The sequence below is a fragment of the Chiloscyllium plagiosum genome, chromosome 7, assembly GCF_004010195.1.
Source record: "Chiloscyllium plagiosum isolate BGI_BamShark_2017 chromosome 7, ASM401019v2, whole genome shotgun sequence".
Classification (NCBI taxonomy): domain Eukaryota; kingdom Metazoa; phylum Chordata; class Chondrichthyes; order Orectolobiformes; family Hemiscylliidae; genus Chiloscyllium; species Chiloscyllium plagiosum.
This window is the reverse complement of record NC_057716.1, coordinates 108,907,424-108,929,973: the sequence shown is the minus strand read 5'-3', so window position 1 is coordinate 108,929,973 and position 22,550 is coordinate 108,907,424. Positions and strand designations below refer to the sequence as shown.

General features: G+C 44.8%; 2 protein-coding genes across 6 annotated transcripts in view; one reads left to right on the top strand and one right to left on the bottom strand.

Annotated features, from left to right (window-relative positions):
• Positions 1-6,635, top strand: part of ankzf1 (ankyrin repeat and zinc finger peptidyl tRNA hydrolase 1) — a 68,721-nt gene extending 62,086 nt beyond the window's left edge. For all 3 annotated transcript variants that reach the window (XM_043694409.1, XM_043694410.1, XM_043694408.1), the window contains 3 exons: positions 3,212-3,379; positions 4,740-4,804; positions 5,859-6,635. In XM_043694409.1, coding sequence (XP_043550344.1) covers positions 3,212-3,379; positions 4,740-4,804; positions 5,859-5,973 — 348 coding nt within the window. In that variant the 3' untranslated portion in view covers positions 5,974-6,635. The remainder of the gene's footprint in view (positions 1-3,211; positions 3,380-4,739; positions 4,805-5,858) is intronic.
• Positions 6,636-8,408: 1,773 nt separating this feature from the next.
• The window catches only part of LOC122551862 (beta-galactosidase-like), a 90,196-nt gene continuing 76,054 nt past the window's right edge, over positions 8,409-22,550 (bottom strand). For all 3 annotated transcript variants that reach the window (XM_043694404.1, XM_043694405.1, XM_043694406.1), the window contains 4 exons: positions 10,837-10,950; positions 10,608-10,739; positions 9,481-9,693; positions 8,409-9,325 (listed from right to left, as the gene is read on the bottom strand). In XM_043694404.1, coding sequence (XP_043550339.1) covers positions 9,131-9,325; positions 9,481-9,693; positions 10,608-10,739; positions 10,837-10,950 — 654 coding nt within the window. In that variant the 3' untranslated portion in view covers positions 8,409-9,130. The remainder of the gene's footprint in view (positions 9,326-9,480; positions 9,694-10,607; positions 10,740-10,836; positions 10,951-22,550) is intronic.

Below are 22,550 nucleotides of genomic sequence, written 5' to 3'. Positions count from 1 at the left end.
AATGTACCGGGGTGCAATGGGGGTATCGGTGTGGAGCGTGGCACAAACCAAGGACTGGCGAAGGGAACGGTCCTTGTGGAAGGCAGAGGGGGGTACGGAGGGGAAGATGTTCTTGGTGGTGGGAGGTCGTTGGAGTTGGCAGAAGTGTTTAAGGATGGTGTGTTGGATTCAGAAACTGGTGGACTGGCAGGTGAGGACAAGGGGGGGGGGGGGGCTGTCTTTTGTGCATTTGGAGGGGAGGGTGTGTTTAGAAAAGGTGGAGTGGGGAGTGGAGGTGGTACGGTAGAGGGCTATCTGGGTGACAGAGGGAGGATTCCCGGATGTATCTGAGGTAGAGTCAGATACATCCAGGACATTTAAGCGACTCTTGGATAGGCACATGGATGTTAGTACAATGAAGGGTATGTAGGTTAGTTTGATCTTAGAGTAGGATAAAAGGTCAGCACAACATCAAAGGCCGAAGGGTCTGTGCTGTGCAGTACTGTTCTCTGTTCATTACCTTTAATGTGTCTTCAAAAGGTTTAGTGAGGTTTGTCAGGCATGACCTAGCTGTGATGAATCCACGTTGGCTCTCCCTGATTAATTGAGAATTTTCAAGGTGTTCAGTTACACCATCCATCGTTACAAACTCCTAGCAGTTACCCCACCACAGATCTTAGGCTAACTGGTCTGTAATTACCTGGTTATCCTCTTTCCCACTTGTTAAAAAGTAGAGTGACATGCCCAACCCATTGGGTTATTTTGGATGAGGAGGGATTATATCCAGAGTTTAGATTAGAGTGGTGCTGGAAAAGCACAGCGGGTCAGGCCGAGGGTTTATATCCAGTCAGTCTTGTTCCAAGCCAGGCTGGAATATTAAAATGAAAGAGCAAGCTGCAGATGCCAGAAGTCTAAAATAAAAACAGAAATTGCTCAAGAAACTCAGTGGGTCTGGCGTAATCAGAACCAGGAGTAGGCCACTCGGCCTATTGAGCCTGCTCTCCCATTCAATTAGATCATGGCTGATCTTTTCATGGACTCAGCTCCACTTACCTGCCCTCTCACCAAAAACCTTAATTCCTTTATTGTCAAAAATCTATCTCTGCCGTAAAAACATTCAACAAGGTAACCTCAACTGCTTCACTGAGCAGGGAATTCCACAGATTCACAACCCTCTGGGTGGAGGTTCCTCCTCAGCTCAGTCCGAAACCTGCTCCCCCTTACTTTGAGGCTATGCCCCCTAGTTCTAGTTTCACCTGCCAGTGGAAACAACCTCCCTGCTACTGACTTATCTATTCCCTTCCTAATGTTTTATTTTTCAATAAAATCCCACCACACTGTTCTAAATTCCAGTACATATAGTCCCAATCTACTCAATGTCTCTTTGTAACCTCCCAACTCCAGAATCAACCTCGTGAACCCCCTCTGTACCCCCTTCCAGTACCAGTATATCCTTTCTCAAGTAAGTAGACCAAAACTGTGCACAGTACTCCAGGGGTGGCCTCACTGCAGCATAACCTCCCTGTTTTATAAACTCAATCCCTCTCGCAATGAAAGACAATATTCCATTTGCCTCCTTAATTACCTGCAAACCAATTTTTTGTGATTCATGTACAACGACACCTAGGTCCCTCTGAACAGAAGCTTGCTGCAGTTTTTCACCACCGGAGCAAAAGGTTTTACTTTAGAAAATTAAAAACCACACAACAGGTTACAGTCCAACAGGTTTATTCGGAAGCACTAGCTTTTGGAGCGCTGCTCCTTCAGGCAGCTGTGTGATGATCAGGTTGCTACCTGATGAAGGAGCAGCGCTCTGAAAGCTAGTGCTTCCAATTAAACCTGTTGGACTGTAACCTGGTGCTGTGAGATTTTTAACTTTGTCCATCCCAATCCAACACCAGCACCTCCAATTTAGTTTAGAAAGGCCTGTATCAGCACATTCTGGGTGGACCAAAGGGCCTGTTCCTGAGCTGCACTGTTCTCTATTCTCTCCCCAAGTCACTGTTGATCCAGTTTTAGTAAGATTTATAGCAAAACAAGCTGCTATATCCAGTCATAAGAGTTCAAAGCAACCATTTTTTTGAAGCAAAACACATGTCCACAGTGAACTTTCAATTGCATCTTTTAAATAATCCTTTTCAGGTATGTCCACAAAATCTTCGAAGAAAATTTAATTTCAAAGCATCTTTAACTATTTCTTATTAATTCACCCAAAGGATGATTAGGCAAGATTTAGGATACATAGGATGGGAAACTGCAGGGGATGGGCACAATTGAAATGTGGAGCTTATTCAAGGAACAGCTACTGTGGGTCCTTGGTAAGTATGTACCTGTCAGGCAGGGAGGAAGTGGTATAGCGCAGGAGCCGTGGTTTATTAAAGAAATTGAATCTCTTGTCAAGAGGAAGAAAAAGGCTTATGCTAGGATGAGATGTGAAAAGGCTTAGTTAGGGCGCTAGACAGTTACAGGTTAGCGAGGAAAGACCTGAAGAGAGAGCTAAAACGAGCCACCCAGGTTGATAGGGTTGTTAAGAAGGCATACGGTGTATTAGCTTTTATTGGTAAGCCCTGCCATAAGGTCATGCTGCAGCTGTACAAAACTCTGGTGCGGTTGCACTTGGAGTATTGCATACAGTTCTGGTCACCGCATTATAGGAAGGATGTGGAAGCTTTGGAAAGGGTTCAGAGGAGATTTACTAGGCTGTTTCCTGGCATGGAGGGAAGGCTGAGGGACTTGAGGCTGTTTTTATTAGAGAGAAGAAGGTTGAGAGGCGACTTAATTGAGACATATAAGATAATCAGAGGGTTAGATAGAGTGGACAGGGAGAGCCTATTTCCTCGGATGGTGATGGCCAGCACGAGGGGACATAGCTTTAAATTGAGGGGTGATAGATATAGGACAGACGTTAGAGGTAGTTTCTTTACTCGGAGAGTGGCCGGGGTGTGGAATGCACTGCCTGTAACAGTAGACTCGCCAACTTTAAGGGCATTTAAATGGGCATTGGATAAATACATGGATGAGAATGGAATAGTGTAGGTTAGATGGGCTTCAGATTGATTCCACAGGTCGGTGAAACATCGCGGGCCGAAGGGCCTGTACTGTGCTGTAATGTTCTATGGGCCATCAGTTGTTGCCCTTGAGAAGATGGCGATGAGCTGTTGCCTTATACCACAATGGGTGGGCCTTACATCCAGGTGCACCCAGACATCTCGCATCTTTTGTGTTTTGGCAGATTTCTGGACCACTAACCTTTGAAATGGAGATTAAAAAATCCGAGAAAAAGCGAGCACAGAAAATGGCAAAGAAGCAAAGAGAGAAGGAACAGAAAGAACAGAAGAGGAGATTGGAAGAAGAGGAAATCAAGAAGAAGACATACGCAGCCATGAGTGAGAGAGAGAAGGTGTGAGCATGCTATCTGCCTGGGATTGGACAGGGACATGATGGTGTAGCATCACATTTTAAATTGTTTAATAATTTGTATCCATTTGGATGCAAACTTTGCTTGGAGCGGGGGGACAGAGGGTGGTGGTGAAGATTTGCTCTTCAAACTGGAGGTGTGTGACCAGTGGAGCGCCACAAGGATCGGTGCTGGGTATACTGCTTTTCGTCATTTATGTAAATAATTTGGTTGTGAATATAGGACGTATGGCTAATACGTTTGCACATGACACCAAAATTAATAGTATAGTATAGTGGAGTGTGAAAAAAGTTACCTCAGAGTACCACGGTATCTTGATCACATTGGCCAGTGGGTTGAGGAGTGGCAGATGTGATCAGATAGATGTTAGATGCTGCATTTTGGAGATGCAAATCAGGGCAAGACTTATACACTTAATGGTAAGGTCCTAGGGAGTGTTGTTGAGCAGAGACCTTGGAGTGCACGTTCATAGTTCTTTGAAAGTTGAGTCACAGGTAGATAGGATAGTGAAGAAGGTGTTTGGTATGCTGTCCTTTATTAGTCAGTGCATTGAGTGTAGAAGTTGGGAGGTCATGTTACGGCTGTACAGGACGTTGGTTCGGCCACTTTTGAAATATTGCATTCAATTCTGGTCTCCCTGCTATAGGAAAGATGTTGTGAAACTTGAAAGGATTCAGAAAAGATTTACAAGGATGTTGCCAGGGTTGGAGGATTTGAGCTATAGGGAGAGGCTGAACAAGCTGGGGCTGTTTTCCCTGGAGCATGGGAGGCTGAGGGGTGACCTTATAGAGGTTTATAAAATCATACGGGGCATGGATAGGATAAATAGACAAGGTATTTTCCCCAGGGTAGGGGAGTCCAAAACTAGAAGTCATAGGTTTAGGGTGAGAGAGGAAGATTTAAAAGCGACTAAGGGGTAAGGGCAACATTTTCACGCACAGGGTGGTACGTGTATGGATTGAGCTGCCAGAGGAAGTGGTGGAGGCTGGTACAATTACAACATTTAAAAGGCATCTGGATGGAGACATGAATTAGGAAGAGTTAGAGGGGTATAGGCCAAATGCTGGCAAATGGGGCTGGACTAATTTAGAATATCTGGTCGGCCTGGACGTGTCGGGCCGAATGGTCTGTTTCCATGCTGTACATCTCTGAAACTCTAAATTGTAAGCGTGTTGACAAAATGGTACTTAACGTTCAAAATCAGTGGGCACGATATTTCTGACAATCACCATGGGAGCTTTTTGCTCCCATGGGCCTCGTAAAGCCGGTCATGTGAGTGAAGGTGAGGGAGAGGATTATTGTGGGGACTGCGTGACTCAGGATCCCACTCTCTATTTTCCAGCGTGCACTGGCTGCTGAGAAACGCTTCGCCCAGCAGGTGGAAAACAACACAACGAATACTATCAGGTAATGGGAACCACACTACTGTCATGTTAAAGACAAGCAACGCACTGTCAGAAGGTAGGTACTGAGGGAGCGCCGCACTGTCAGAGGGTCCGTGCTGAGGGAGCCCCGCACTGTCGAAGGGTCCGTGCTGAGGGAGCCCCGCACTGTCGGAGGGTCCGTGCTGAGGGAGCGCCGCGCTGTCGGAGGGTCAGTGCTGAGGGAGCGCCGCGCTGTCGGAGGGTCAGTGCTGTGGGAGCGCCGCGCTGTCGGAGGGTCCGTGTTGTGGGAGTGTTACAATGCCAGAGTAACTCTCTGCGAGGTATCTATTATTCTATATATAAACCACCCTGGACCCCTCAATTCGATTGCGGTCTGTAACTCACTCCCAGGTATCTCTTATTCTAAATGTAAACCAGCCCAAGTCCCTGAATTAGATTCCAGTCTGTGACTCACTGCTCGGTATCTGCTATTCTCCCCCACCACCCTGATTCCAATGTATTGCAAGAGCCATTGATCAAAAGTGAGGGTTGATGCTTGTGAATTGCACTATTAGAACATAGAACGTTACAGCACAGTACAGGCCCTTCGGCCCTCAATGTTGTGCCGACCTGTGGAACCAATCTGAAGCCCATCTATCCGACACTATTCCATTCTCGTCCATATGTCTATCCAATGGCCATTTAAATGCCCTTAAAGTTGGCGAGTCTACTACTTTACAGGCAGTGCGTTCCACACCCGTACTATTGTCTGAGGGAAGAAGCTACCTCTGACATCTGTCCAATATCTATCACCCCTCAATTTAAAGCTATGCCACCTCGTGCTCGCCATCACCATCTGAGGAAAAAGACTTTCACTGTCCAACCTACCTAACCCTCTGATTATCTTATATGTCTCTATTAAGTCACCTCTCAACTTTCTTCTCTCCAACGAAAACAGCCTCAAGTCCCTCAGCCTTTCCTTGTAAGACCTTCCCTCTATACCAGGCAACATCCGAGTAAATCTATTGTTCTTGTGATATACTGAGTTTGTTCTCCTTCATGCTTATGACTGCATTGTTGTCTTTTCGTCTGCATAGCCGCTGCTGGCTTTGTGGAGAATCTCTGCTGGGCAGAGTTCCCTTTGAATATCTCGAATACAAGTTCTGCACCACCCACTGCCTACAGGAGCACAGGAAGCAGCAGCGAGTGTGAGAGAATTACTGGGAACTGATTACTGCACTGCTACCGTGTATGATGGAGCATTGATATGTAACTTATAGACTGCCAAAGTGCCCTACAAAGCAGAAGGCTACAGGAAGCACTGACTGCAGGGAATGGGGCTTTCTCCTTCCAGACTCTGTTTCTCAATGACCAGGGGAGTGAAACTTTGTTCTGTCGGGCTGTCACATCAACCGTGATCTTTGCCAAGGTGTTCTGCATAAGTTGTTGTATCAATCCCATTGCATAAAATGGGCAAGGCCGTGGCCAGTTTTAATGGATCTCACCGGTTCTTTCTTCAGTCACTGTTCCCTGAGGAATAGGGCAGTGCCGATCTCAGTCACTGGAATGGACAAAGAGCAGATTTCATCCAGTGCAATGATCACCCTTCCTAATCCAGGGAACAGTTTGACTCCTGTCACAGTGTCTATCTGTCACACCTTCATCCAAGCTACAGCTTCTCAGTGACAACACCAGCAGCAAGTGCTTTGACAGTGAGAGTCGAGAAAGGAAGTGTTTTCGAATGAGGTTTCCTCTTCCTCTGAAAGTGGCCTCCTTGAGTCTCATCAGGAGTCTCTGTGTCTGTATGCTGAATGATGGGTTTTTACATGGAGTCTGTGGTAATTCTGCATTCAATAAAGGTCTTGTTATGGGGATCAGTGTGATGTTTCTGTTCTGAGATATACTAATAAACATTTCTCCAGTCTGTTTCACAAGCCAAGGAGCACATTTACAGTCAGCTCCCTGATCCGATCTGTGTAGAAGCAATCCCCAGTTTGTGAACCAGTTCCATTCTTGAGTCTGTTTCCAAGTTGATTTGTATGCAAGTCAGGACACAATGCAGGATAATATGAAACAATCGTTTAAGTACAGGAAATGTTTGTATGTTGGATCTAAAATTACATCCCTGTAAGTAGGACATTCATAAATTGGAGATTCTCTCTGCTATCCATAAGACATAGGAGCAGAAGTAAGGCCATTCGGCCCATCGAGTCCACTCCGCCATTCAATCATGGCTGATGGGCATTTCAACTCCACTTACCCGCATTCTCCCCGTAGCCCTTAATTCCTTGTGACATCAAAACACATCTGTGGAATACTCCTTCTTTAAACCTACTGGTGAGCTAGGGTCAGCATACACTTTGTGCTCACTGTGGATTAGAAATTATCTGCAGCTGGTATTGTTGTATGGACTGATCTCAACATGCTCCTTTCCCCCTTAAACAAAGCTGTTCCCTTGTGCCTTTACAGACCTGTATTTTATGCACTCATTTGATGCAAGTATTCCTGGCTCGGCCAGCATTCGTTTCTAGGGGTGAGCTGCCTTCTTGAACCGCTGCAGTCCATGTGCTGTGGGTAGCCCCCAATGCCCTTTGTTAGGGAATTCCAAGATTCTGACCCAGCGACACTGAAGGAACGGCGATATATTTCCAAGTCAGGATGGAGTGGCTTGGAGGTGAATTTTCAGGGGGTGGTGTTCCCATTTATCTGCTGCCCTTGTCCTTCTGGATGGAAGTAGTCATGGGTTTGGGAGGTCTAAGGATCTTTGGTAAATTTCTGCAGGGCATCTTGTAGATGGTACACACTGCTGCTACTGAGCGTGGGTGGTGGAGGGAGTGGATATTTGTGGGTGGTGGAGGGAGTGGAGATGTGGTGCCAAACAAGCGGCTGCTTTGTCCTGCATGGTGTCAAGCTTCTTGAGTGTTATTGGATCTGCACCCATCCAGGGCAAATGACTTCTGCCTTGTAGATGGTGGATAGACTTTGGGGAGTCAGGTGGTGGGTTTTCCTAGCAGGATTCCCAGCCTCTGCTCTTGTATCCACTGTGTTCATATAGCGAGTGCAGTTGTGTTTCTGGTCAATAATAATCCCCAGGATGTTGACAGTGGGGGATTTCAGTGATGGTCACACTGCTGAATGTCAAGGGGCAGTGGTCAGATTGTCTCTCATTGGTCTTGGTCATTGCCTAACCCAAATGTTATTTGCCAATTGTCAGCCCAATTGGTTCCACTTTTGACCCTGATCTCTTCTCTCCCACTTTGCTCCTTTCCTACTGAGGTGCTGAAGTACAGGAGGATTTACAGTTTCTCACTAGGCTCAACACTCATTCCTGTCCTTCATGTACCAGAAATATATATATAAAACTGGTTGTGGGCCAATAGCAAAAGTAACAGAGTCACCTAAGAAGCTGTCCTGCACACACTGACACAATTCCAGCAGGTGTTGCCCTATGCTCTGTTTTGTTGCGGGCTGGCTGGATGGAAAGGATTTCATGGGCACAACCATGATGAGGAGGGGGAGTTCTCTCTGGTGTCTTGGCCAATACTTATTCATCAGGCACTGAAACAGTTGATGTGTGTGTGTTTATATTGCTGTTTCTGCCTTTACAACACTGACTGCAGTCGCTGTAAATTACGTTGGGACATTTGTAGGTTCTAAACGATGCTGTACAAATCCAACTTTATTACAATAATGTTGCCTCCATAATGCTGGTTATTTACTGAAGCTCGTACAATACAAAGGAAATCACATGATGCAGTCTTTGTGATTGGTTTGCAATGATCTTAATACTTCTCCTGAGAGGAATGCAGAGGAGGGAGTCCTGGGAACTCCCAGTGATAAACCAGGATCCCTCAACATCAGCCACCTCCCCGCAGTCTCACTGTCCAACCGGTCTCTTGGCCAAGACAATGGGACTCTAGTACAATCCAAGGTCTGTCCTGATCGATGGTCATCTTAGTTGTGGTGACATTGTTGTAGAGGTGAATAGGTTCTGCTCCATCTCAATGCCCTGTGACGCCTGCATGGAAGGACAAGATCAGGCTCTCACCATCTGCATGCCTGCTGCATCCCAGAGAGAGCTGTGACCAGCTGGCTACACTTGAACCCTTCACAGAGTGCAGAATGGAATTGGCACCTTCATTTTGTACCCCTTCGGACTCAAGACCATCCCTTCTCATTGCTGTATGCTGCTCCAAGCGTTAGTTTAATTAATTGATTATTTTAATGGCTCCTGTGTCTTTGTTTAAATGAGTGTGTATATAGCACCTGTAAATAATGGCAGCAGGACACCGATCCACTGTTGCCTTAATGAAACAGATTGGGAGCCTGCAGCAGTATGACATAAATAGCAATATATTGCTCCTCTCTCCTAGCCCTTTGAGGTCAAGATTGCATGATCCTGAAATACAACTGAAGGTTTGGCAGGACCTCGCTCCAATTCCAGCACCGTCACTTTGTTCAGGGAGTTTACATTCAGAATGTTCTTGGGCACATACAGAGTCTCTTGGGGTCCTCTCTCTGGCCAGTAACGCCCCACATTAAAACCATTGATCCAGATCTGACCCTGAAAGATGATCAGAGAATTAGCAGATACACACACCATCACCCCCTCTCACTTATTACCCTCATCCATTCACCTTCTGGATCATGCCAACATCCCATAAACATGTCTGCAATCGCTGTGGGTGCAGGAAAAGGGGCAGGGTCTTTTCTCCTCACCTTTGCCCAGCCTTGCAGCCTGACATAAGTGTCATGAGCCTTTGCTGACTGAAAGGTCCCATAATAGAAAGCAGGGCCCTGAGCCACTGAGTTCACATCTTCCTGTTGTCCAGAATGTGGCCAGCCATTCTTAATGACATCATCTATCGCCAAGGGGAACATGGACCAGTCGGTGAGGATAGTGGAAGCAAGTGTAACGTTTCTTACGAGGCCCTGTGTAGGAAAAGAGAGGGGATGAGTTCAACCTAGACTTCTCAAAATGATAGAGTCTCAGTGCAGCTTCCACCGACTACAGGAGTTATTTCCTGTCTGGTACAATACCAAGAGCAAGAAGAGACTATTTTCAGCACAAGCACAGTTGTCCACTCCTGTCCAGCATGGGACTGAGCTCCACACGAAGACCAGTGACATGTTTTGAGTAGGGTTCTGTCTTTGTATAAAGACGATGGAGATGAGAAATCCCCCAGGACTCCCACTCACTGAACCATGGCTCCCTTTTCCTGTGAGCCTTACTCAGAAACAATGAAATCAGAGCAAAAAAACAGTGGATTCTGGAGGTATGAAATAAAAACCAGTGCTGGAGAAATTCTGCAGGGTGTGGCAGTGTCTGTGCAAGAGAAATAGAGTCAACATTTCAAATCCAATGTGACTCTTCTGAGCAATTTATTTTTATTTCAGAAACAGTAGACTTGCTGTGATAGCCCCTGTTACTGGAATTCAGGCCCCATTCAGACACTAATGGGGAGTGAGTGGTCCAGGAAGAGTCAGCCTGCCTTTTTAAGGGGAAGGAGTTGATAAACCAACAAGCCTTCAAAACATATCCTGTCCTTCACCCCTGTATGGTCTGATGGTGTGTACATGGAGACCAAACCTGCCTCCAGATCAGAGTACTCCCCCCCCCCCCCCCCCACCACCACCACCCCACCCCAGAGAACCAGAGTCACTGGGTCAAAATCCTGGAACTCCTTAAAGATACTTGGGGGGGGTCTCCTCACCAGACAGGCTGCAGCGATTCAAGAAGGCAGCTCACTGTCACCTTTTGGAGGGTAACTAAGGACAGGCAACAAATGTTGGACCAGCCACCAACACCCCCATCCTGTACCTGAATTTAAAAAAAACACTTTTACCTTGAGGTCCAGCAGACAGCTTCCAAAGTTGATGCGGCCCATGTTCTCTACCACAATGTCCAGTAAGTCACCTTTACTGCCAGTGATGTTTAATACATAGACATTGTCACGCTCTAACACACCCTGATATATCTGCAATATAGACAGGGAACATCTCTCACCCACTGATCACTGCTAATAACCAAGTGCACTCAAGCCTTAAAGTGACAAATAGTCATCGTTCACTCACCCCATTAACCAGGACATACCCTCGATCATGCATTCCATTCAACTCTGGTTTCAAGGGAAGGGCTTTCTCAACAGCGTGAGGCAGTTGTGTACGATACAGCATAAACCCGTAATACTGAAACATAAAAACAGGATGCAGGGAGTCGGAGACATCAGCAATCCTCACTCTCTTCCTCTTTACCAGGTCAGTCATGTCTGTCTCTGTTATCAATCCCATTGCCCTAGTCCACTCTAGTTTTATGTTGTCTCTATCTGTTGCACATCTCACCTTCCCACATCTGGATCTACCTGGTTAGAGCATCTGATGGTCCAGTAGAACCAGCAGGTAATCGCCAAAAGCCACAAAAAACACCTATTGTCTATTACTCTTTGCTTCCTGTCTCAGAGCCAATCTTGGAACCCAGCATTTCCATTTCTGCCATGTGGGACCTCATTCAAAGTCCTACAAAATCCATCAGGAATACCATGAACATGCAGCCAATAAACACAAATTACATCAATTCAGACAGAAACACCTCAAACACCTCAGGGCAGCACGGTGGCTCAGTGGTTAGGGACCTGGGTTTGATTCCAGCTTTGGGCAACTGTCTGTGTGGAGTTTTCACATTCTCCCCACCTGTGTGTGTGTGTGGGGGTTTCCTCCGGATGTTCTGGTTTCTTCCCACAATCCAAAGATGTGCAGGTTACGTGAACTGGCCATGCTAAATTATCCTTCGTGTTCAGGGATGTGTAGGTTAGGGGCATTAGTCAGGGGTAAATGTAGAGCAGTAGGGGAATGGTTCTGGGTGGGTTACTGTTTGGAGGGTTGGTGTGGACTTGTTGGGCCAAAGGGCCTGTCTCCATACTGTAGGTATTCTATTCAATATCATTCTATAAATTGCTGAATTCACTAAGGTTTCTTCGGTGGCTCCTTCCAAACCTGGATCCACTAATGTCTAGAAGGACCAAGGGCAACAAATTTCTAGGAACACCACCACCTGCAGGATCAACTCTCAATCACACTCCAAGGACTTTCAACAGTTCAGGAAGGCAGCTCACCGATACCTTCTCAAAAGCAATTTGTGATTGGCTCTAAGTGTTGGCCCATGAATGGCCTAAAAAGTCTGCCAATTCTATCACCGTAAGTGTAGGCTGCATGAACTCCACAGATGGTGTGTGTCAGGACTCATGGGTAACGCCACTGGAAATCAAGCTCTGCCATTTCTGATATCATCACAAAAGATCTTAAAATAAGAATACAGAATTCCCCAATTTACTTGACCTCCTGATGCAGGTTGACAGAAAGCAAGGACCACGGTTCCTAAATTTCTTCTGCACTCTTTCCAGTTTAATAACATCCTTCCTATAGCAAGGTGACCAAAACTGAACACAATACTCCAAGTCCAGCCTCATCAACGTCCTGTACAATTGCAATATAACTTTCCAACTTCTATACTCAATGACCTGATGAAGGCCAGTGTGCCAAAAGCCTTCTTCATTCTCCTGTCTACCTGTGACTCCACTTTCAGAGAACTGTGCACCTAACTCCAATGTCGCTCTGTTCCACTGCACTCCTTAAGGCCCTACCATTCACCATGAAACTCCTGCCTTGATTTGACTTTCCAAAATGGAAGATCTCACCCTTATCTACATTAAACTCCATTTGCCTTTTCTTGGCCAACCCCCCCCCCCCAGCTAATCAAGGTCCTGCTGCAATTTCTGAGAACCTTCCTCACTGTCCACGATACCGACTACTTTAGTGTCATCAGCAAACTTACTAATCATGCCTTGTACATTCTCATCCAAATCATTGATATAGATAACAAACAGCAACAGCGCAGCACCGATCTCTGAGGCACACCACTAGTCACAGGCCTCCAGTCCAACAAGCATCCTTCCACTATTGCCCTCTGCTTCCTACCATCAAGCCAATTGTATATCCAATTTGCCAGCTTGCCCTGGATTCCATGTGACGTAACCTTCCAGAGCAGCCTATCATGTGGAACCTTATCGAAGGCCTTACTGAAATCCATACCGCCCACCTCTCATCAACCTTCCTGGTCACTTCATCAAAGAACTCTAACAGATTTGTGAGGCATGATTTCCTCCTCACAAAGCCATGCTGTTTTCTTCAGGTTTAAAATAGGTTTTGACTGCAGAGAACAGTGGGACAGCTCCTATGCAGATGGACATTAAACACTTCTCCCAATCTCATTCCTAGCCCCAAGCTCTTCAATTACCGAAGAACCAAAGTTGTTGACAGACAAAAGGCATCAATAACTGGTCACTAGTCCAGAGACAAATCGTTTCTTGTAGCAGAACGCCTCAACCCCAGTGCACCTGTGACCATTTCACTTACTGCTTGTTCAAACACTTGTTTACATGATCCTTACCATAAGTTGGAGGTTAATACTCAAAACTTGGAGCAATCCTTTAAAACAATGGCTTTAAAACCACTCTCTCTTGTTTCAGCCCACACTCTTTACATACCTCCATCGTTAAAAGAAGAGTAATATCATTTACTATGTGTATTGCAATACAACACATGATCCATAAAGATCAAAACATAAGATGTACACTCTTTTCTTGTTCTTCCTCTCAAATTGTACCTTTACACAGTCTTAGCATTTCTGAAACCTAAAACTTATTCCAACATTTTACATTTGAGATAATGACTCTGCAATTACGTTATCTTTCTCAGCAATGTGAATAATCTTTATATCAAATGGTTGCAACACAGACTCCATCTAAATATTCTTGCATTCCAAGTTTTAAACATTTCAGTGACGGCTAGTGGACTATGCTCAGTGTAAATTAGTGTTTCATTGTTTTATGTCTGTCTGAATTGTTGAAGAGCCAACAACAATCCCAAAATCTCTTTTCCCCCATGGTAAAGTATTTCTTCTGACACTGGATTAGTTCCTTCAGTTTTTTTTAAGAAACACCCCATTGGCTTCTGTATTCCCGATTCCTCACCCAGTAACAAGACAACTGGCACCGCCAGGTTGCTAGAACCGATTCCTATTTTGAAATGTCTGGAAAACCCAGGGATGACTACACTGGTTAATTCATTCAGATTGTCTTCAGTTTCTCAAAGGCTGCCTGGCAACCTGCTGACCACACCACCTTTACTTGTTTTTTTTTTTAACACATTCATTAAAGATACCATTGAAAATGTCCACAAACAACCTGTAAAAACAACACATTCCTAAAAATGTCATGATTTCTCATTTAGACTAAGCAACAGAGTATTCTACTAGAGCCTCCGCTCTGGCTGCCTTGGTATCACCTATCCTTGTCCTACAGTATGTCCCAAGTTAGTTATCTAGCTTTTGCAAATGCTTAAACAGATCAATTACTGGTCTCACATGTACCTTCCATATGTTACTAATACACCACAGCACCAATCAAATACACTATGCATTTACGAAACCCAGCCAGGACTTGATTTGTAAGCCTCTAGAATGTAGCAAAGGCATTCTTTAAGCCAAATGACATCAGCTGAGATTGGTATAACCCATTTGGTGTAACAAAGTAGATATTTCTCTCACCCTAATGTTGCCAACTCTGTCAATGCAGTCTTCCAACCATGGAACTGGTTATCAACTGGCTTTCGTGACCACATTCACCTTTCTATAATCCATAAAGAGTCAAGTTGATCCATCCAGTTTAGGACATTATTGGTGAACTCTAGCTGCTCTAATGAGGTTCAATCAAGTGTGTTTCCTGAATCTCTGTTTCTACATTTTTTCATTTTCATTCATGGGACATGGGTGTCACTGGCTGTGCCCAGTATTTACTCCCCGTCCCTAGTTGCCCCTTGAGAAGGTGGGGGTGAGCTGCCTTCTTGAACCACTGCTGTCCATGTGCTGTGGTAGACCCACAATGCCCTTAGGGAGGGAATTCCAGGATTTTGTCCCAGCGACAGTGAAGGAACGGTGATATATTTCCAAGTCAGGATGGTAATGGGCTTGGAGCGGAACTTGAAGTGTACCTGCTGCCCTTGTCCTTGGCCACTGGATTTGGAAGGTACTAAGAACTGGTTAATTTCTGCAGAGTAATATCTTGTAGATAATACACACTGCTGCTACTGAACGTGGGTAGTGGAGGGAGTGGATATTTGTTGATGTGGTACCAATCAAGCAGCTGCTTTGTCCTGAATGGTGTTGAGCTTCTTGAGTGTTGTTGGAGCTGCCCCCATCCAGGGCAAGTGGGGAGTATTCCATCACACTCCTGACTTGTGCCTTGTAGATGATGGACAGTATTTGAGGACTCAGGAGCAGAATTGCTGCAGTATTCCTAAGTCTCTGACCTGCTCTTGTAGCTACAGTATTTCAATGCAGAGTCTAGTTCAGTTTCTGGTGAATGGTAACCCCCAGAATATTGATAGTGGGGGATTCAATGATGATAAAACCATTGAATGTCATGGGATTGGTGATGGTCACAGCCTGGCACTTGGTGTGACATGAATGTTACTTGCCACTTGTCTGCCCTAAGCCTGGATATTGTCCAGATCTTGTTGCATTTGAACATGGACTGCTTCAGTACCTGAGAGGTGGTGAATGGTGCTGAACATTGTGTAATCATCGGGGACCATCCCCACTTCTGACCTTCTGATGGAGGGAAGGTCATTGATGAAGCAGCTGAAGATGATTGGGCCCAGCACATTATCCTGAGGAACTCCTGCAGAGATATCTGGAGCTGAGATGACTGACCTCCAACAACCACAACCATCTTCCTATGTGTCAGGTATGACTCTAAACATTGGAGACTTTGCCCCCTGATACCCACTGATTCAGTTTTTCTGGGGCTCCTTGATGTCACACTCGATCAAATGCAGCCTTGATGTCAAGGACTGTCCTTCTCCCCTCCCCTCTGGAATTCAGCTCTTTTGTCCACAGTCATAGAGTCATACAGCACAGAAACATGTGTGTGGCTTCAGTCCAAGTACACCATGACAAACAGAATCCCAAACTAAACTAGTCCAACCTGCCTGCTCCTGGCCCATATCCTTCCAAACCACCAAGGCTGTAAGGAGATCAGGGGCTGAATGGCCCTGGGGGAACCCAAACTGGGCATTATTGAGTAGGTTATTGCTGAGCAGGTGCTGCTTGATAGCTCTGTTGATGACCTTCCATCACTTTACTGATAATACAAAGTAGACTGATGGGGTGTAATTGGTAGACTGTTCAAGTTGTCCTGCATTTTTTGTGCAAGATATAACTGAACTTGTTATTTCTACAATCAGTAAGGATGTTGTTTTATTGATCCTGGCTCTCCCATGTCCACACCACGTTGAACTAATATGTATCAGGTGTATGAGACTCTTCCAAGGTATTACAGCAGATTACCTCACATTCTCTCAGTAATCTTACAAGATCCTCCTATTATCCTTCCTCAAAATATGAGGCGAGTGTCTAACTGTCTCAGTATTTGTGTGTTTGTGAGTCGTCTTGTTGGCGTTTCACTTGAGAATTGTCTACCTGTCATCCTAGCTCACACTGTTTGTCTCTGCCATCCTCCACTGCTCTCACCAGCTGACACACTTGTTCCTTCCTTATCCTCTTTCCTATGATAATATTTTTACAGCATGTTTATATAACAAAACCAATTAGCATTCATCAGATTAAAAAAAGTAAAGAACTGTGGATGCTGGAAATCAGAAACAAAAATAAAAGTTGCTAGAAAATTTCAGTAGATCTGGCAACATCTGTGGAGAGAAAGCAGAGTTATCATTTAAGGGTCAGTGACCCTTCTTCAGAACTGGTGTGTTTTTTCTAACAATTTCTGCTTTTGTATTTTTCAGATAATTCACTGACTAACCCCACTATCTAAAGTTGCTTTAAAAGGTTCACCTTGTAAAGGTGACTATACCAATAATTTTTCGCCCACATGAAACATTCTCGATGTTTATCCACACATTCCTTCATTTTTGCCTTTGAGTCTTTTAAATGTTCCTGTAATAGCTTATGTGCTCCAGTGAGCTTAGAAACATGGAGATGTAATCCAACATTGAGGATTTGCCTTTCTCATTTAGGAACTTCTCTCATGACCATAAACCAATCCAAATGGACTAAATCCAGCAGATTCATTTAGGGAATCTCTGGTAGGAAATAGTAAGAAACTGAATCCTTTATTCCAATACTCTGGTAGTTGTGACAGTTGATTCATTGTTTCGGGATCTCACCAAAGCTCTGTGTTTGTGGATGGGATGCAGTGATGGCAACTGACTTTACCAAAGTGTCAATGATCTCTTGGAAATCTTTACACCTAAAGTTAGAACCCTGATCAAATTATATTTCAATTGGTAGACAAAATGAGTAAAAGTCTATATTAATCTTTCCTCTACTACCCTCGCGGCAACTGTTCTTAAAGAATTGGGTTTGTCTCATTATTAAGATACACAGCTCAGAAACAGGCCCCTTTAGCCAACCAGTCTGTGCCAGTCAAAAACAACCACTTAACTATTCCAATCCCATTCTCCTTTTCCCAAAGCCTTGTCTACCTTGGCATCTCAAGTGCACATCTAAATCCTTCTTCAGTTTTATGAGGGTTAATGCCTTTCCCAATCTTTAGAGAACGTTCCAGATTCCCACGACTCTACTCACATCCCGAATAAACCTCTTCTCTCTTAACTCTACATCCTCTTGTCATTGACCCCTCAACCAAGAAGAGAGGCTTCTGCCTGCAATAACTCAGGAAGCCCAGGTTTTGTTGAAAATAGAGCCACTACTTGTGGGTCTGCGTTTTTAAAACCTATTTTCCAACCAACTCGCACAGTGATGTCATTACACACCTCTAGAACAGATGGGACTTGAACCCAGACCACCTGACTCAAAGACATGGATAGAGCAGGGTGAGGAATTGATGTTGCAGGTTCCAGTGTTTAGATCTTTCATCAAGAACAGGCAAGGCGGTAAAAGAGGGAGAGGCATGGCCTTGTTAGTCAAGGATAGTATAATGGTGGCTGAGAGAACTTTTGATGAGGACTTGTCTACTGAAGTAGTGTGGGCTGAGGATAAAAACAGGACAGGAGAGGTCACACTGCTTGGAGTTTTTTACAGGTCTCCGCAGAGTTCCAGGGAGGTGGAAGAGAGGATTAGCAAAATTATTCTGGGTAGGAGCGAAAGGAACAGGGTGGTCATTATGGGGGGCTTTAACTTCCCCAACATTGACTCGAAATGCTGTAACTCTAGTACGTCGGTTGGATCAGTTTGTGTCCAATGTGTACAGGAGGGTTTCCTGACACAGTATGTCGAAGGGCCAACAAGAGGGGAGGCCACACTGGATCTGGTGCTTGGTAATGAACCAGGCCAGGTGTTTGATTTCAGTTGTAGGTGAGCACTTTGGAGAGAGTGACCATAACTAGTTACGTTTAGTTTAGCGATAGAAAGGGATAGGTACATGCGACTGGTCAAGAGTTATCGATGGGGCAAAGGCAATTATAATGTTATTAGGCAAGAATTAGGATGCATAGAATTGGATAGCAAAATGCAGGGATGCAGACAATGGAAATGTGAAGCTTGTTTAAGGAACAGATATTGCGTGTCCTTGATAGGTATATCCCTGTCAGGCAGGGAGGAAGTGATAAGGTAAGGGAACCGTGGTTTACTACAGAAATTGCATTTCTTGTTAAGTGGAAGAGGGAGGCTAATGTGTTGATGAGACGAGATGGTTCAGATGAGACGATGGAGAGTTACAGATCAGCGAGGAAGGATTTAAAGAGAGAGTTAAGAAGAGCAAAGAGAGAGTTAAGAAGAGCAAAGAGAGGACACGAGCAGTCTTTAGCAAATAGAATAAAGGAGAACCCTAAAGCTTTCTATAGGTATGTGAGGAATAAAAGGATGACTAGGATAGGAATAGGACCAGTCAAAGACAGAAGTGGGAAGTTGAGTGTGGACCCTGTAGAGATCGGAGAGGTGCTAAAAGAACATTTCTCATCGGTTTTCACTCAGGAAAAGATGTTGGAGAGGAGAAGAATGAGATACAAGATATTAGACTAGAAAGGATTGAAGGTAATTATGAAGAGGTGTTCTCAATTGTAGAAGGAGTGAAAGTAGACAAGTCCCCTGGGCCAGATAGGATTTATCCGAGGATTCTCTGGGAAGCTAGTGAGGAGATAGCAGAGCCTTTGGCTTTGATATTTGAGTCGTCACTACCTGCAGGTTTAGTACCAGAGGACTGGAGGATTGCAAATGTTGTGCCCTTGTTCAAGAAGGGCAGTAGAGATGACCCAGGTAATTATAGACCAGTGAGCCTAACTTCTGTTGTAGGAAAGGTTTTGGAAAGGATTATAAGAGATAAGATTTATAATCATCTAGCAAGCAACAATTTGATTTCAGATAGTCAACATGGTTTCGTCAAGGGCAGGTCGTATCTCACAAACCTCACTGAGTTTTTGAGAAGGTGACCAAGCATGTAGATGAGGGTAGGGCAGCTGACGTGGTATACATGGACTTCAGTAAAGCCTTTGATAAGGTTCCACATGGTATGCTGTTGGAGAAAATTCTGGATTAGTGGTGCTGGAAAAGCACAGCAGTTCAGGCAGCATCCGAGGAGCAGTAAAATCACTGATCCTCGGATGCTGCCTGAACTGCTGTGTTTTTCCAGCACCACTAATCCAGAATCTGGTTTCTAGCATCTGTAATCATTGTTTTTACCTGTTGGAGAAAATGCAGAGGTATGGAATTGAGGGTGATTTAGCAGTTTGGATTAGAAACTGGCTTTCTGAAAGAAGGCAGTGACTGGTGGTTGATGGAAAATATTCAGCCTGGAGTCCGGTTACTAGTGATGTGTCACAAGGATCTGTTTTGGGACCACTGCTGTTTGTAATTTTTATAAATGAGTTAGACGCAGGCATAGGTGGATGGGTTAGTAAATTTGCAGACGACACTAAAGTCGGTAGAGTAGTGGACAGTTTGGAAGAATGTTACAGCTGCAGGGGGACTTGGATAAACTGCAGAATTGGGCTGAGGGGGGCAAATGGAGTTCACTGCAGCTAAATGTGAGGTGATACACTTTGGGAAGAATAACAGGAAGGCAGAGTACTGGGTCAATGGAAAGATTCTTAGTAGTGTGGATGTGCAGAGGGATCTTGGAGTCCATGTACATAGATCCCTGAAAGTTGCCACCCAGGTGGATAGTGCTGTTAAGAAGGCATACGGTGTGTTAGGTTTCATTGATAGAGGGATTGAGTTCCGGAGCTGCAATATCATGCTGTTACTATACAACACTGATGCGGTCACACTTGGAATATTGTGTACAATTCTGGTCGCCATATTTTGGGAAGGATGTGGAAGCATTGGAAAAGGTGCAGAGGAGATTTACCAGGATGTTGTCTGGTCTGGAGGGAAGGTCTTATGAGGAAAGGCTGAGAGACTTGAACCTGTTTTCATTGGAAAGAAGAAGGCTAAGAGGGGATTTGATAGAGACATACAGGCTGATCAGAGGATTAGATAGGGTAGACAGTGAAAGTCTTTTTCCTAGGATGATGATGTCAGCGTGTACGAGGGGGCATAATTACAAATTGAGGGGTGATAGATTTAAGACAGATGTCAGAGCAGGTTCTTTACTCAGAGAGTGGTAAGGGCGTGGAATGCCCTACCTCCCAATGTCATTAACTCAGCCACATGAGGGAGATTTAAACAATCCTCAGATAAGCAAATGGATGATGATGGGATAATGTAGGGGGATGGGCTTAGATTAGTTCACAGGTTGGCGCAATATCGAGGGCTGAAGGACCTGTTCTGCGCTGTATTGTTCTATGTTCTAAAGGGAGGGATACTACCACTGCACCACATGAGCACTCCTCCCCCGCCCGCCCCAGAATCCAACTTTGTTTTTCACCTGTTTATTTTCTATGTAACCAGCTCAAGTAATGTTATCACACATCGATAAAGCAGGAGGGACTTGAACCTGGGCCTGCTGATTCAGAGGACACTACCACTGTGCCACAAGATCTCCCCCCGCACATCATCTGCTTTTTTTTCCCCCCTTCTTTCTACCCAATAGTGTTACCTACTCAAAAGTGAGTAACCTTCCCACCATCAACCACCACCAGTAAAAACACCCGTGGAGACAATTCCATGGCTCTGTTTTTTAAAAGGTTTCAGGTGAGGGCTCAAGTTCCATCTGGGGAAGCCATTGTCTATTACCAGGGGAACTCATACTCAACAAGCTCCATAGGGAGATTAATTAGTGACTTTCCATGGGTCTTATAGGGGTTCTCTCACCACCCTGTCTGCACTCCCTATAATTTTATACAGCTGAAACATGGCCTTTCTCAGTGTCGTCTCTCCAAACAAAACAACCCCAGAGTGTCCGGTCTGTCTTCGTAACTAAAACTCTCCAGACCATGCACCATCCCAGTAAGTCTCTCCTGCATCCTCTCCAGTGCTATCATATCCTTCCTATAATGTGGTTTCCAGAAATGCACATAATACTCCAGCTGCAGCCTAACCGTGTTTTACACAGTTCCAGCATAATCTCTCTCTCTTAAACCTGTGCCTTGGTTAATAAAGGCAGTACACCACATATCTTCTTAACCATTTTATACACAGACACCAAGGTCCCTCTGATCCTCAGTGCTTCCCAGGGCCCTACTTCTCGTCATGTATTCTTTTGTCTTGTTTATCCTGTTCAAGTACATCACCTCACATTTATATGGAGTAAATTCCATTTGCCACTGACTAGCCTGTCTATATCCTTCTGTAATCTAAGGTTTTCTTCCTCACTATTTACCACCCCCACCAATTTTCACATCATACATGAACTTTCTGATCAACCCTCCTACATTCGTGTCTAACTGATTTATATAAATCACTGACAGCAAAGACCCCAACTCACCCTTGTGCATCCCCACTGGACACAGACTTCCAGTTGAACGATCACTCCCTCAATTATCACCCTCTACTTCCTGCCACTCAGCCAACTGTGGATCCAGTTGGGAAACTTTCCTTGGATCCCTATGGGCTCTTAACCGTGCTATCAGTCTCTCAGTAGAACCTTATCAAAACTCATGGTGAAAACTGCATCAACCGCACTGGCCTCATCTACAAGGGTCTTTACTCCTGTTCCTAGAGCTCCTTCAAATAAGGGTCAAGATTACAGTGGTGCTGGAAAAGCACAGCAGGTTGGGCAGCATCGGAGGAGCAGGAAAATCGACAGGAATGCTGAAGGGCTTTTGCCCGAAACATCGATTTTCCTGCTCCTCGGATGCTGCCTGACCTGCTGTGCTTCTCCAGCACCACTCTAATCTAGACTCTGATCTCCAGCATCTGCAGTCCTCACTTTTGCCTCCTTGAAATGAGGGCCAATACACCATTTGCCCTTTTCATTGCTGAGTGCACCTGTAGGCAAGCTTTTAGTGAGTTATGAACAAGGACACCCAAACGATCTTATGCAATTGCACTCCCCAAACTGTCACCACTTTAAAAATATACTGTCTTTCTGGGTTTCTTTTTCTAACAAAGTTATTCACATTCTATTCTATTGTCTAACATATTCAATGAAGCTGTCAAAGTCCTTTTGAAACCTTTTTGCATCCTTCTCACAGCTTGTCCAGTTTAGTATAGAACATAGAACATAGAATAATACAGCACAGAACAGGCCCTTCGGCCCACGATGTTGTGCCGAACATTTGTCCTAGCTTAAGCACCCATCAATGTACCTATCCAATTGCCGCTTAAAGGTCGCCAATGATTCTGACTCTACCACTCCCACAGGCAGCACATTCCA